Genomic DNA, 16,091 nt, shown 5'->3' with positions numbered 1-16,091 from the left:
GTGTTTTATTCCATTTGGCTTGTCAGCACATTGGAAGATAATAAATGATCAGATAAGCAAACAGAACTAAAATGGAAGAATATTCAGTATGCTAATGTGCAGTGTCACTGGGATTAGAAATAGTGTATTAGGTAATATGACTTTATCATGTTTATTTGTAAATGTTGTCTAACATATATAAATTTAGGTGATTTTTTTTCTTTTATTTTCTTTATTTTTATTTTTAATATTAATTACAGTTTATTCACTTTGTATCCCAACTATAGCCTTGTCCCTCATTCCCTCCCAATCCCACCCTCTCTCCCTCTTCTTCTCCCATGCCCATCTCCAAGTCCACTGATAGGGGAGGTCTTCCTCACCTTCCATCTGATCCTAGCCTATCAGGTGTTATCAGAACTGTCTGCATTGTCTTCTTCTGTGGCTTGACAAGGCTGTTCCCCACCCCCGGGGGAGGTGATCAAAGAGCCAGCCACTGAGTTCATGTCAGAGACAGTTCCTGTTCCCATTACTAGGCAACACACTTGGATACTGAGCTTCCATGGGCTACATCTGAGCAGGGGTTCTAGGTTATTTCCATGCATGGTCCTTGGTTGGAGTATCAGTCTCAGAAAAGAACCCTATGCCCAGATTTTTTGGTTCTGTTGCTCTCCTTCTGGAACTCCTGTTCCCTCCAGGTCTTATTATCACCCCTTCTTTCATAAGCATTCTATCAAAGCAGATGCTGAGACTCATAACCAACTTTGGGCAGAGTACAGGGAGTCTTATGTGATTTTTTGATGTGATCCATGTAAAATTATTTCATAAGTTCCTTGGTATCTTGAACATAGAAGCCACCATTTGTAGTTTACATTTTGTTTACAATATTATGAAAAATATCAGTAAGTTATGTATAATGGTCATACACAAAATGGAGAAAAGGGGTGAAGCTTACCACCAGCTCATCACAACATGCTATTGAGGGATCCTTTCTTGTTAATCCGAGGTATATGTCTTCAGTTCCCACAGTTTGTTGGAATATAATCTCATACCTGAAAAAATATCACTATCAATGACAATACTTGGGTGAAAGAACACTTTTCTGTCACATCACAAAAAATATACTGGAGACTTTTGATGTTATGTTAGCACAAACAAAGAAAGAAAGGAAAGAACTAAAGTAAACAAAATGCTCACTGTTTTTTTTAAAATATGTAATAGAACATAAAGGAACAGATTTCTGGAAATGCTGGGGGGGGTAGGACTGTGGTTTTTGTAAACACTGTTTTCTAAAACAAAGCTTACCTACTTCAAATCTATGCCAAATAAGTGGGCTGAAGGAACTTATAGAACAGGCTCAACAAAATTGCAAGTAAAAAAAGAACCATTGCTTGAATACAATGACAATAAAAAAGAAAGAAAGAAAGAAAGAAAGAAAGAAAGAAAGAAAGAAAGAAAGAAAGAAAGAAAGAAAGAAAGAAAGAAAGAAAGAAAGAAAATACTGGACTCATTACCTCTAGGACTGATGAACACATAAAAAACTTCTTTGATGACTTTAAACCACAAAGTTAAGACAATCTAGGTTCAGTACTGACTGTCATTAATTGTGTGACCTTGGTGACATTGCAAACACACAGGATCTTGGCTTCTACATTTGTATGATTTATGGGAGACACAGGTGTGAATTACCTGACCTGTACAGCCACTTGTGCTTCTAAAACTCTACAGAAGAAACAGTGGTAGTATAGTTGTGACAGCTGGCCTATGAGGTTTAGATTCAAGTACAATAGATTTCTTAATACATAAAGGGTTTTTCTTCCCCCACCCCACACCTTTCACAAACATTTCTTTTGTTCGAGGGATAAAATTCATAGAAACATCTACCTAGAAGGTGCTCTATCTGGAAGGAAACAATGATTTACAAGTTTTTTCATCTCTTTCTTTTTCATCTCTTTCCATCCATTTCTCTTTTCTTCTTCTTCACTTCCTACCTTCCCTTCTCACTCCTCTTCCTCCCTCTTTCTTCTGTCAGTGTTTGGGATCTAAGTGGGGGCCTCATACACACATGCTAGAAAGTGTTCTACAAAGGACCTACACTCTCAGATCTACAAACTATTTTTATCTTCAATTCTACACAGAGAAATAGTGTGACAACATATTAGAAGGCTAAAAGCTTAGGTTTAATTTCTGACAATATGTAAATAAGAAAGTACAAGAATTAAAAAGAAATTTTTGAGTTTGTATTGGACTAGCAATAGGTTGCTGTTTGATATAAAATACATTTCTCTTAATAAGCTGTAATGCCTACCAAGTATTTATAAAGGTGAATCCAGGTAAAACAAAACAAAACAAAACAAAACAAAAACCTGAACTGCATGTGTGAGATTCCAAGATGAAATTTCTCATGTTTCTGCCTTTATCCTGAGCAAAATATACAATTCTCTTACTTCATACTACATGTGTTTGCCTTGAGGTCCCCAAGACACCTCAGAGTTTATGTCTCCAACACCAAACCATTTCTTCCCCATCTACAATCCTAAACAATAAGCTCAACATCCTCTTTCGTGCTTTCTTCCCATCGTTCATATCTAAACAATTATTAAACCTTCAAACTCCCTGAAGTAATCAACACTTATATTTCTCCCTTCATGCCAGTGACTTGGCTTAGGCCCTTATTATTTTCCATTTGGTCACATGCAGTTCTTTTTGTGAACTTTGTGTTCTTTATCCATTTTCCTCTTTACCCATTAGAACATTTTTGAAGTCCATTTCCATTAGGTAAAAAAAAAAAAAAAATCAAGATAAAAACTCTTGTAAAGCAAATTTGCTCATGTCATGACTAAGGTGATTTTTCACTCTGAACTTTGACAGATGCTTTCTCTGGTGAACTTCAAATGTCTAGATGAAAAGTGGACATTGACTCTAGTTGGGAGCTGGCTGAATATGGATGTGAGACATTCATTCCATAGTATGACAAATGAGTGACTTTCATATAGATATGTGGGCACCATAAAACTTGAGGTTTACTTTACTCATTTTTTGGACATACTACCCCATGCCCAGCAGCAGATGGCCAACAGAAAACAACAAACTCAACAGCAACTCTGGAGGTTCTTTTCTCAAAATGACATAGCAGGGTTTTGTTTTTTTCTTTTAATTTTATCTTTCTTTTTTTTAACTTTTTCTCTCATTTTTACCCTACAGGTCTCTTGTGCATACAATATGGCTTAAAGCTTTGTGTTTTTATGGGAATCTTGAGTGTGCAAACAAATGTGTCTCTGTGTCTATTTATGTTTCTCGTGCCTTTTCTTGAGATCTTTTCTTTCTTTTTGTTTTGTCCTCTTCTGATAGGTTTGGCTTTTTAAAAAAATCTTATTATATTTTATATCATATTATCCTTTAGAAGTTTGTTTGCTTTCTAATGAGAGACACAAAAGGGGTGGCTGTGGATTGGAGGGGAGGTGGGAGTAACTGGGATGAATAAAGTGAAGGAAAACTGTAGTCAGGATATATTATATGAAAAAGTCTATTTTTAATAAAAATTGGATTTAAAATATAGGTACCCCAGCTGGGCACAGTGGAACATACCTGTAATCCCAGCACTCTAGGAGGCAGAGGCAGAAGGATCTCTGTGAGCTCAAGGCCAGCTTGATCTACAAAGTGAGTTCAGGACTGCCAAGCCTACACAGAGAAAACACATCTCACAAAAACCAAAAAACACAAAAAGAAAGAAAGAAAAAAGGAAGGAAGGAAGGAAGAGGAAAGAAAAACAGACAGAAAGAATGAGTGAAAGCAAACAAACAGGCTGCTCAAGCTGTGAAGAGTAAGCCACTAAGCAGCATTCCTCCATGGCTTCTGCATCAGCTCCTGCCTCCAGGTTCCTGCCCTGTGACTCCTGTCCTGACTTCCTTTGATGATGAACAGTGCTGTGGAAGCATAAGCCAAATAAACCTGTTCCTCCTCAAGCTGCTTTAGTCATGCTGTTTCCTCATAGCAACAATAACCCTAACTAGGACACGGGCCTTGATAAAAAAAAAATAGTATAAAACGTTTTAAAATCTTTGATTTTTATTTTAAAGTAAAGCTTACAGGTCTTAGGACATTGTTTATTTGAAAACTGTATCCTTCCTTTCAGTTAATTATCTGTGATTTACCACTGCTTTTGTTTCCAAAACTAACATAAAATCATAATTAAAAAAATATGTATTGGATAGTTTTGTAGTCAGACTTAAAAATGTTGTCAGATCGCTAGCCATAAAACTCTTTCCAAGTAAATTGAGTCAGACATGAAGATGCACACTTGGAAGTGTAAAAGAGAAGACCCTTAGTTTGAGGCTAGCTTAGGCAGTAGAGCCTTTAACATCATACATCAGTATAATGTACTATACAAAACTAGTATAATGTACTATAACAAAGTACATTATAATCAAGATTACTTGTTTTAAATACTCAAGATTTTATGACATAAATGTATATAAATGTTTAAAAGTTCATTTAACCATGTAGTTTATCTATGTATGTAAATATTATTTCAGTTCCTTAAAAGAGTGATTTTTTTTATCAGAATGAAAAGATTTTGTATGAAAAGGCTACAAAGCAAAGCTTGAAACCCAGTTGCAAAATATATTGAATGCTGAGCATAGCCCTGAACTATTTAGTAAATAAGTCTGCATGATAATTGATAATTGGAGGGAGGACATAGCCTTTTACTGAAACTACAGAACACTGGCAATTAAACACAAACATGGTATTGTATTTTGGTTTGTGTGAATTTTTATAATTTAATGGCTGTTTTTTTTCTCACTGGTAGTTCTTCATTAAACAAAACTGAAATTGAATATAAACCTTATAATGGAAATGGCTCTATTTTTCACTATTGCTAGATAATAACTAATAGGAAGGTATTGTGTCTAATTATTTGTTTTTGTTTTAGAACAGGAAAAATAATCAGTTGTACTTGCTCTCTGTCATTGCAGTTTTAACTGTTATGTGGTACAAGTTATTTATGAATTTTAAAAAAGTATAATAGTATCAAATGACACATTAAGCCTAAATATCTAAGCATATTCCTGGTATCATTTGACTTACTCTGGGATTTCTCGAAGATCCCATATATCATCATGCTCTGCTCCTTCTGGAACCTCTTCTGGATTCCAGATGTTATCACTTTCGCCACAAATGGATTTAAGAATGGCTGTGAAGAAAAGAGAAAACATAGCTGAAGCTGTTGCTTCTCCATGTTCTTCATAATCATTTTGGGACAATTGATTGAAAATATTTTTTATTTGTAATCACTGACTCATTGTTAGTCCACATAAACTAAACTAGAATTTGCCTTTAATATCAATACAGGTCAATACATTTTATAAATGTAATAATAAGTATGGAAAAATCACATCAGCAAAAAGAAGAAAATATTATAACTCACAACTATATGGTATTGAGATAATCAGTATAGTTATGTTGGTGGTTGTGAGAACCAGGGCCCAGAAGGGGATAAGGGAGATGAGTCACCAACCCCAGACACAGACTCTGGAGAGCAGCATCTAGTGCAGATGTACTTTTATTGTGCCGCAGCATTTTTATACAGCCTTTGAACCAATGGGGACTTGATAGGAGTTCTGGAGTAGCCAACCATCCAACTGTCACTATGGGGAGGTGACAAATAGATCTTCTGTAAAATTTTTACATAAAAACTAAAGCACACACAATATGATTTCTATAGAGTTACATCATCTTGCATTGTATTTTACTATAAAAGCTTTTTGATACATTTCTATGTATGTATTATATAATCTTGAAAAATAATGTAGATTAAAAAATGGAAAACAGTGGCTAGAATGATTACTTTTTAATGCACTATCTTCATACTGCATATGCATTCTTTAGAGAAAATCTCTATTACTTATCCTTTAGGCAAAAACAAGTAGGTGCTTGGATTTTTATGTATCATCCTTAAATGTTTAAAACTATGCACACTCCAGTAAGCATGCAAAACCTTGGCTTGCATTGGTTCATTGGAGAAACAATTGGAGACCCACATTAGGTTCAGAACATTATTTTCAGTCCTTTTAAGCTTTCCCAGAAATGCACCTGATTGTTAGGTTTTCAATTCCACAATTCTTTGTAAATCATCTGCTTCTATCTAGCACTAGCTTTCTAAAGCCCCAATGCAGGCTTATACACAATATTTTACAGATGACTCATTGCCGTCCAATTTTTGAGATTATTAGAACTACATTATTGGATACACAGCAACATGGAAACCCATCCAGATATTAACTAGTCTGTCATGTATTGAATATCTCTGGAGTGAGACAAAGAGCCTCTTGAGTACATACAGTAATAATAACTGAAAATTTAAAAGCACCCTCAGACCTCATTTATCCATTATTTTAAACATTTTCCTGTATACTATCCTTTAAATCAATTAATGTGATGAATAAAACGTGCTTCCCCTTTCTGTCCATCCTCTGGTAATTTTAATCAGAAACAACAGAATTAACACTTTTACATTTTCAAAAAAAAGATTTGTGAAATATTCAGTTGTGTGAGAATATATAAACAAAAATGCTTGAGAACCACAGAACTAGATTTCTTATTTGTTTGCATTCTGTTTTTATGGTGTTAGGTGAGTATTCTAACACTGACCTACAATCCTAGCCCCTGGGCCAGCAATTTTTTAAAGGAACCCCATGGACTTCCCTTTAGAAGCCTTTCAGTGTAAGATGAAATTATCTAGCTATTCGTTTTACTTCCTTCTTTAGAACAGGTCTTTGATTTCCTCTGCAGTCTCAAGGATAATCATATTGCCCGGTACATAACAGACTCCCAACAAATATTTATTGAACTTGTATTAATAAATGGATCTTGGGAAATTGCTACACTATACAAGAGTGAAAAATGAGAAATCTAAAGGTCTTGATATTCCTATGGTTGCAACAGAAAAAGAGCAATGTGCCTAAAATTAAGCCTAAGCATATATGATTTCCCCAGGCTTTTACCTCACAGAATATACCAAAGAATGTAGACAGTTGGAGGCAAAATTATTTTTCTTAATAGAAAACTATTAACCTGCAGCAGAAGTGAAAATGACAGCTTTGTATGTCAAAGGTGACTCAGCATGTGTGTGATTGCTTGAGCTCAGCTCTTTATCTTTTAGAAATCGCATGCTTGTTTTGAATTGAAAAATTAAAAATTAATTTATTGTCATGTGCAATATGATGTTTTGAAGTGTGGATGCATAGTGGGATGACTAAACCAAGACATATGTATTACTTCACATATTTATCATTTGTTGGTGAGGAAAAGACTTTTAAGATGTACCTTCATAGCAATCAAAAGTATTTAATACAATGGCATTTAATCCATTCATCTTATTAAATATTAGTTTTTATTACTCTGACTCTGCTGAGTAAAAACACTCTATTGACTATATTACTTTATTAAATAACTTACCTTTGGACTCTTTTGCTTTAGGTGGTCCAATATTCCCAGGGCTTAGGGCTCCAATAGCAGGTGAGCATTGTCCCTTGGGGAGAATAGAATAAGTCCAATATTCTGTAACCAATCCTTGTATGACATATATTACTACTAATAATTTAAATCTGGTAGGTTTTCTATCTTAAAAAAACCCTCATAAAGAGTTCCACATTAATTATTCACTATTGTTATACAGCACAGACACAGATGCCAACTATTATTTTCAATGTGCTTTCCTTGTCCTTTCAAAAACATATTTGGTTTAATAGACTCTAAGGCTGAATTGATTTTTTTTTTTTTTTTGGTTGAACTGAATCCCTGGCTCCAGCCCAATAAATCACGTATCCCTTGGGAGAGGAGGAATGAGCCACATTCATCACTATGAAGGTTACAACCAAGTGGTAGCAGAAAAACATTGGCACCTTGTGGTTTGGTTGGAGTTAGGTGAAAGGCACTCTTAAGGGAGCATTCTGAGGATCTTCACCAACCCTGTATCTGACAGAGGGCTAATATCCAGAATATATAAAGAACTCAAGAAATGAAAAAGCAACAAACCAAGTAATCCAATTAAAAATGGGGTATAGAGATAAACAGAGAATTCTCAATAGAGGAATACTGAATGGCAGAGAAATACTTAAAGAAATGCTCAACATCCTTAGTCATCAGGGAAATGCAAATCAAAACAACCCTGAGATTTCACCTTACACCCATCAGAAAGGCTAAGATCAAAAACTCAAGTGACTTCTTTGTTTTTAATTGCTGAGTAGCATTTCATTGTGTAAATGTACCATAATTTCTGTATTCATTCCTCAACTGAGGGGCATCTTGGTTGTTTCCAGTTTCTGGCTATTACAAATAAAGCTGATACAAACATGGTTGAGCAAATGTCCTTGTTGTATACTTGAGCATATTTTGGATATATGCCTAGGAGTGTTATAGCTGGATCTTGAGATAGCACTAATCCTATTTGTCCAAGAAAGCGCCAGACTGATTTCCAAAGTGCTTGTACAAGTTTACATTCCCACCAACAATGGAGTTCTTCTTTCTCCACATCCTCTCCAGCATGTCTTGTTACTTGAGTTTTTGATATTAGCTATCCTGATGGGTGTAAGGAGAAATCTCAGGGTCGTTTTGATTTGCATTTCCAGAGTGCAGGGAATCTTATGAAAGAAGGGGGAGATAGAAAGACCTGGAAGACTCCTGTCATACATTCAATGCACATCCCATCTGTCTTTCTAAACGAGGATTGATCATCTTACCCCATGTCCGCTCAATTGATTATTTTTTTTAGGTGTATAGATTTCATTATGTTTATCATATCTTATAGGTCTATATAAGTGAGTATATCCCATGTTTGTCTTTCTCCTTCTGGGATATTTCACTCAGAATGATCTTTTCTAGATCCCACCATTTGCCTGCAAATTTCATGATTTCCTCCTTTTTGATTGCTGAGTAGTATTCCATTGTATAAAAATACCACAATTTCTGTACCCATTCCACCGTTGATGGACATCTGGGTTGTTTCCAGGTTCTGGCTATTACAAATAGAGCTGCTATAAACATGGTTGAGCAAGTGTCCTTTTTGTGTACTTGAACAAACTTTGGGTATATACCTAGCAGTGGTATAGCTGGGTCTGGAGGAAGCACTATTCCTATTTGTCTTTAAGCGCAGGTATACACACTGTGAGTATACTGTGCAACTTGTTTCTGTCAGGTGTTTTGTCATAGTGCTGAGAACAAGAGCCAACATGCCTTCTATAAAATGTGGTGATAGGGAACTACTGGACCTAGAACTTATTTTCCATTGGATGAAGCTGTGGCCATTCTGAATACCTTCTGTCCGCATGTGAACTTTAGGATCGGTTAGCTTCCTTCTGAGAAAACGAAGATAGATTCTAACAGAAATTACTCTGATATGTACACATGTTTTGGAATGATTTTTGTCTTAGGGGGGAGCAGCCTTACCAGGCCACAGAAGAGGACAATGCAGCCATTTTGATGAGATCTGATAGACTAAGATCAGAAAGGAGAGGAGAACCTCCCCTATCAGTGGACTTGGGGAGGGGCATGCATGCAGAAAGGAGAGAGAGGGTGGGATCGGGAGGGGAGGAGGGAGGGGCTTATGGGGGGATACAAAATGAATAAAGTGTAATTAATAAAAAATAAAAAAGTTAAAAAATAAAAAAAAGAAAGACCTGGAAGGAACAGGAGTTCACAAAAGGAGCAACAGAACCAAAAAAATCTGGGCACACCGGTATTTTCTGAGACTGATACTCCAAAGAAGGACCATGCATGGAGATAATTAGAACCCCTGTACAGAAGTAGCCCAAGGCAGCTCAGTATCCAAGAGGGTTCCCCAGTAATAGGACCAGGGACCATCTCTGACATGAACTTATGGGCTGGCTCTTGGATCACCTCCACCCGAGGGGGGAGCAGCCTTGGCCACAGAAGAAGACAAGCCAGTCCCGATGAGACCTGATAGACTATGGTAAGATGGAAGGGGAGGAAGACCTCCCCTATCATTGGACTGGAAGAGGAAAAGAAGAGGGAGGGATGATGGGATTGGGAGGGGATGGGAGAGGGGGCTACAGCTGCGATACAAAGTATATAAACTGTAATTAATAAAATAAAAAGTAAAAACAAAACTCAAGTAACAACACATGCTGGAGAGGAGGTGGAGAAAGGGGAACCCTCCTCCATTGCTGGTGGGAATGTAAACTTGTACAACCACTTTGGAAATCAATCTGGTGCTTTCTCAGACAATTAGGAATAGCGCTACCTCAAGATCCAGCTACACCACTCCTAGGCATATAGCCAAAAGATGCTCAAGTATACAACAAGGACATTTGCTCCACCATCTTCGTAGAAGCTTTATTCATATTAGCCAGAATCTGGAAACAACCCAGTTGTCCCTCAACTGTGGAATGGACAGAGAAATCGTGGTAAATTTACACAATGGAATACTACTCAGCAATCAAATACAAGGAAATCATGAAATTTGCAGGAAAATGGTGGAAACTAGAAAAGATCAACCTAAGTGAGGTATCCCAGAAGCAGAAGGACACACATAAGTGGATGTTAGACATACAATATAGGAGAATCATACTAAAATCTGTACACCTAAAGAAGCTAAGCACGAAGACCCTGGGTAAGATGATCAATCCTCATTTAGAAAAGCAAATGGGATAGACATACGAAGAGGTCTTTCAAAGGGCCTCTGAAAGACTCTACCCAGCAGGGTATTAAAACAGATGCTGAGACTCATAGCCAAACTTTGGACAGAGTGGAGGGAATCTTATGAAAGAATGGGGAGATAGAAAGACCTCAAGGGGACTGGAGCTCCACAAGGAGAGCAACAGAACCAAAAAATCTGGGCCCAGGGGTCTTTTCTGAGAGTGATGCTCCAACCAAGGACCTTTCATTGAGATAACCTAGAACCCCTGCACAGACGTAGTCCAATGGCAGCTCAGTGTCCAAGTAATGGGAACAGAGGCTGTCTCTGACTTGAACTCAGTGGCTAGCTCTTTGATCACTTCCCCTTGAGGGATGGAGCAGCCTTACCAGGCCACAGAGAAAGACAATGCAGCCAGTCCTGATGAGACCTGATAGGCTAGGGTCAGATGGAAGAGGAGGACCTCCCCTATCAGTGGACTGGGAAAGGGGCAAAGGAGGAGAAAGAGGAGGGAGGGGGTGAGATGAAGGTGGGGCTACAGCTAGGATGCAAAGTGAATAAATTGTAATAATTTTTTTTTTAATTTAAAAAAGTAAAGAGAAGCTAAGAATATACACATCAAAGGATCCATTTAAAAGTCCCAATAACTTTTTATCTCTTTCTGCTTTGGGGATGAAATATTTCTCTTTCCCACACTTTTTTTTTTAAATATGCAATTGTGTTCTAGTCTTTAATAAATGGTAAAATTCAATATATAAAAATTATGCAAATTATCTTTTTTATAGTCCATTTCTTTTTTATTCTTTATTAATTACATTTTATTCACTTTGTATCCCCCCTGTGGTTCCCTCCCTCCTCCCGTCCCAATCCCTCCCTTCCTCCACCCTCTGCATGCATGCCACTCCCCAAGTCCACTGATAGGGGAGGTCTTCTTTTCCTTCCTTCTGATCCTAGTCAACTAGGTCTCATCAGGAGTGGCTGCATTGTCTTCTTCTGTGGCCTGGTAATGCTGCTTCCCCCTCAGGGGTAGGTAATTAAAGAGCAGGCCAATCAATTCATGCCAGAGACAGTCCCTATTCCTATTACAATGGAACCCACTTGGATACTGAACTGCCATGGGCTACATCTGTGCAGGGGTCTTAGTTTATCTCCATGCATAGTCCTTGGTTGGAGTATCAGTCTCAGGAAAGACCCCTGTGCTCAGATATTTTGGTTCTGTTGCTCTCCTTGTGGAGTTCCTGTCCTCTCCCTATCTTACTGTTTCCCACTTCTTTCCTAAGATTCCCTGAGCTCTGCCCAAAGGTTACCCATAAGTCTCAGCATCTGCACTTCCCACTCTTCTTATTGCAGCAATTCCCAACTCATAGTGTCAGCTGAATGCCAAACCACTTGTCTTCATACAGCCATATGCTTATTTTATCATATTTTTATTAGTGTGCACAACCTTGCAGAACAATCTTCATTCTTTCTAAGCCAATGCAACACATATTCATCCCATCACTTCACTGGCCTTTTCTGGAATTCTTTGATATTTAAATACAAACTCAATTTCTTCCTAATTGTTCATTCAACCATTTGACTATGAAGTTCTGATTCACTCCCTTACTGACAGCCAAAATATACTTATTTCCTTGCATCCTGGCAAACTACCACATCTACCTGCCCTGTTTTTTAGTTCTTGCCCTAATCATTCAAGACTTCAAACATGTAGAATAGTTGCAAAGTCCTCTTTAGTTCAGAAGAGTAATGTGTATCCTTGCATGCTGTTGAAAAAGTTCACCTGGTTCTTTATTATGTTAAACTATTCCAACAGTTATAAATTGCAAAATAATATGTAATATCTCAACACTATGTGAGATAATAACTACTGTTTTTCAAAAAGGAGATTTAAAAGCTCTATTGTGGTTAAGAAATTGCAGATATTTTTATATAAAAATCCCAATAGCATTTTGAACCTTTTTTTCTCTGTTTAATCACCGAGGTCACATGAATGTGTGGTATTTTTATTAAATTATTAATCACCAGAATACTGATAGTCAATCAGACAAAATCAGTTCTTGATACATAAGGGCCTCTTATTTTGTAATCTCTCCACAGAAAGTTTAAATAAGTAGAAATAAAACCGTGAACATTCTGGCAAAATCTGATATGCTCTTTGTGTATGGGTATGATTGGATGAAGAGTGAAGGAGTTTCAGTTCCTTAACTTAATGAAAATAAATGATTAAAAATAAAATTTCAAGTGAAAAGGTAAAATGAAATAATAAAATGCCACCTGATAATTATTCCCTGTAAGGACATCATTTAAGCCTCTTCCATGCATCTACAGCCAGTTATCAGAGCAATTTGTCATTCCAATCCATGTCACTTTGTAATATTGGAGAGATTCTGAATATCCTTGTCATGATGTCTGAAAATTGGTGGGATATTATTTCCCATAAGTCTTGAGACCCCTTCAGGAGTTTGAAAAACAACAGACCCTTTTCCCAATCTCCCAGAGACTTAACAATTCGTTTAGAAGAGGGATAGTGTAAATAAACCAATGTGTGCAACCGTTCTCTTGCTGTTTTTCAGAGTCCATTTTAGAAAACAGTTGTAATCATTCCCTTGTTCTCAGGATTAATACATGTTACAAATGAAAGGCATTTTATCTCCAGGGAAATTTAATAGTTCAGTGGGAACATTAATTATTCTCCCACCGTACTGAATCTCTGATTCTATACCCTCTAATGCTATTTGTACTGAGATGTCTGAGTGACCAATTATCTAAAAATTGCTTATAACCCACATACACACAATCATATATTATTATGGTAATTTTCTATTATGGATTGTGAAATTCAGTAAATTGATGTTATAGTCTCTCTATTTTCATAAACACTCATCTTTCCTCCTAGAAATACCTCTAGATGCAAATAAATATCCCTAGACATAAACACCATAGGGAAGAAGCTTTGTAACCAGTGCGGATTTTTACCTCTGCATCGGTGCCAATTGCAAGTTCTGCTTAACAATATTACTGGTTTCTGTCTTTCAAATACTTAATATGCTCTTTCTATGTAGTATAAGCAGGTCTTTCCCAGGATTTATGCGCTGGAGAGTTAGTATTTTGTTATTTCAAATTAGGTTGCAAAAAGAACTTGTTTTCCCAACCTCATGGATACATTGCACCAAACATTTTCCCCTGTGCCTTATTTGCTGTGTATATTTAATGCTACTATCAATGACTTGATTTTTCTTTGTGTGGCTCTACTAAGGCTTTTCTCTAAAACTTTATGTCTTCTTACCGTGGCCCCAAGCTGATTCAGCAGCCCTTTTCTACAAATTTTATTTCCTTTTTCTATCTTATTTAATTCTGATCCATTTCACCTAATGAGGGTAGATATTTATCTGGGCCACTGAGTTTGTGGCCCACTCATAAAATACTTGCTTTTCATACTATGTCAAAAAATTGGAAGGAATAAACTGATATATACTTTCATAGAAAATGGTTTATTTGTCGGTATAATTTCATTAAAATACTTTTATGCAATTGAAATATTCTAATATAGTAGAATGACTGTGCATCAAGTTTTGTATTATAATAGATGTTCTAATTGCCAACGTTCATTTCTATTTAAGGAGGGGAGGGGAAACCAGGGAGTTATGCAACACTATTTTGGTTATTGAGGAAATAGCAGTGGCTTTGGATAGGTAACTCTTCTATCCCAAAAGAATGCCATTTTGCTGTTCCAAGACTTGAAGGTGTTACCTATCCAGATTCCAAAATGAAAATCACCTGATTAAACTCTATATATCTATTTAAGCATGTATCAGGAAACCCCTATTAATAGACAGAAGGTGTTTTTTTTTTTTCTATTATATGGCTCAAAGTATTTTGCCATTTTCATATGTTTGTTTTTTTTTTAATTAAGAGACTTGGATTAAAAGATTCCTTAATACTGCATAACTGAAAATATTTGCTTTGTAAAAAATATTTGTTGGTCTAGGCATAAACAATCATAGCTACTGGTCTTTGCAATGCTTGTAAGGCATTCTTTGACCATAAATATAAATGACAAACATTTTGAAATGTAGCTACTGCTACCATAGTTACAGAACTATTTTCCTATTCAGTTTTCAGGTGGTGTAGAAAAAAATATAATTATGTTTGCTAGAAATGTGCTAGAGGTTATAGCCTCATGCATAATAAGCCTTCCAGCTTCTTATGTGTATATCAGATGACACAGTTCTGCTCCCACAGCAAGGTGAGAACGAGTTGTTAAAATACAGTTCCACAACTTCCTTTAATACAATTATCTAGTATTTTATTAGATAACAATTATTATACTATCTTTAAGTATATGACCACCTGTTCAGCATCAAAATCATCTTCCTCTTCAGGATACAGTAGACTGGACAGTGCTTGCAGGGCCGAGACAGAAGACAATGTCCCAATTTTCAAATTATTAGCTTCCGTGCTTTTTGCTTCCAAATTTCCTGTTTCCATGTTTCCAGCTTCTGTACTTTTTGATTCCATATTCTGAGGGAAAGGATAATCAGACACACTTTACTGTCCGTTTTCTTTCCTCCTGTTTTTCTTTTCATTTTGTCACTCCACTATCTCAGTCACGTTTGGAAATACTTATACCCTCCACATATGCGTTTTGCAAAGTCACAGAACCTAGGAAACCAAGTAAATCCAAGCGTTCAGCATGCTTCACTAAAAGTTCTTGTTCAATCTAACCAGCACACACTAAGTAACTACATAAATGGTTCTTAGTTTTTAGTGTGCTTAAGAATAAAGAAGACAACTCTGTCAGACTCCTGTCTGCAAGTTTACCAGAGTATTGTTCATAATGTCTGGGGTTGGCACACTCCAAGATGATGGCTCTTTGGTTGGGCCAGACATCAGTTGGGCATTTCCTCATTCTCTGCTCTACCTTTATCCCTGCATATCTTGTAGGCAGGGTAAATTTTGGGTTGAAGTTTTTGTGGGTGGGTTGGTGTTCACCTCCCTTTACTAGAAGACTAGTCTAGTTAGAAGATGTCTTTTTCAGTCTCCCTGGCCCTTGCTACTAGAAGTCTCTGCTTGATTACCCCTCATACCCTCCTAGGATCCTACCCTGACTTAGGTCTCCAGCTTGTCACAAAAATGTCCCCAGCCTCAGTTTCTCTTTTTCTACAGGCCTTCTGTCTTGATAGGCCAGAGGGGAAGAGGACATGTTTAGTCATGAAGCAACTTGATGAGCTAGCGTGGATGGTAAAGGGAGCTCCCCTTTCTGAAGAAAAGGGGAGGGGGAACAAAAAGATAGAGAGGGTAAGACTAGAAGGGGAGGAAGGAAGGGACTACAAGGATGTAAAGTGAATAAAATAAATGAGAAAAAAATGAAGAATAGCAGGGATCTGGAGGTGCATGCCTGTAATCCCAGGGGAGGCAGGGGCAGGAGGATCTCTGTGAGTTTGAAGCCAGCCTGGTCTCC

General features: G+C 36.9%; 1 protein-coding gene across 1 annotated transcript in view; it reads right to left on the bottom strand.

Annotated features, from left to right (window-relative positions):
* Dnaaf6 (dynein axonemal assembly factor 6) overlaps positions 1-16,091 on the bottom strand; it is a 54,605-nt gene that overhangs the window by 30,956 nt on the left and 7,558 nt on the right. The window contains exons 2-5 of the mRNA XM_021663210.2: positions 14,981-15,151; positions 7,435-7,507; positions 5,065-5,170; positions 932-1,028 (exon numbers count right to left, since the gene is read on the bottom strand). Of these exons, the coding sequence (XP_021518885.2) occupies positions 932-1,028; positions 5,065-5,170; positions 7,435-7,507; positions 14,981-15,151 (447 nt within the window). The remainder of the gene's footprint in view (positions 1-931; positions 1,029-5,064; positions 5,171-7,434; positions 7,508-14,980; positions 15,152-16,091) is intronic.

This window comes from Meriones unguiculatus, chromosome X (genome assembly GCF_030254825.1).
Source record: "Meriones unguiculatus strain TT.TT164.6M chromosome X, Bangor_MerUng_6.1, whole genome shotgun sequence".
In the NCBI taxonomy this organism is placed as follows: Eukaryota; Metazoa; Chordata; class Mammalia; order Rodentia; family Muridae; genus Meriones; species Meriones unguiculatus.
The sequence above is the reverse complement of the archived record's forward strand: the minus strand, read 5'-3'. Positions and strand labels throughout refer to the sequence as shown.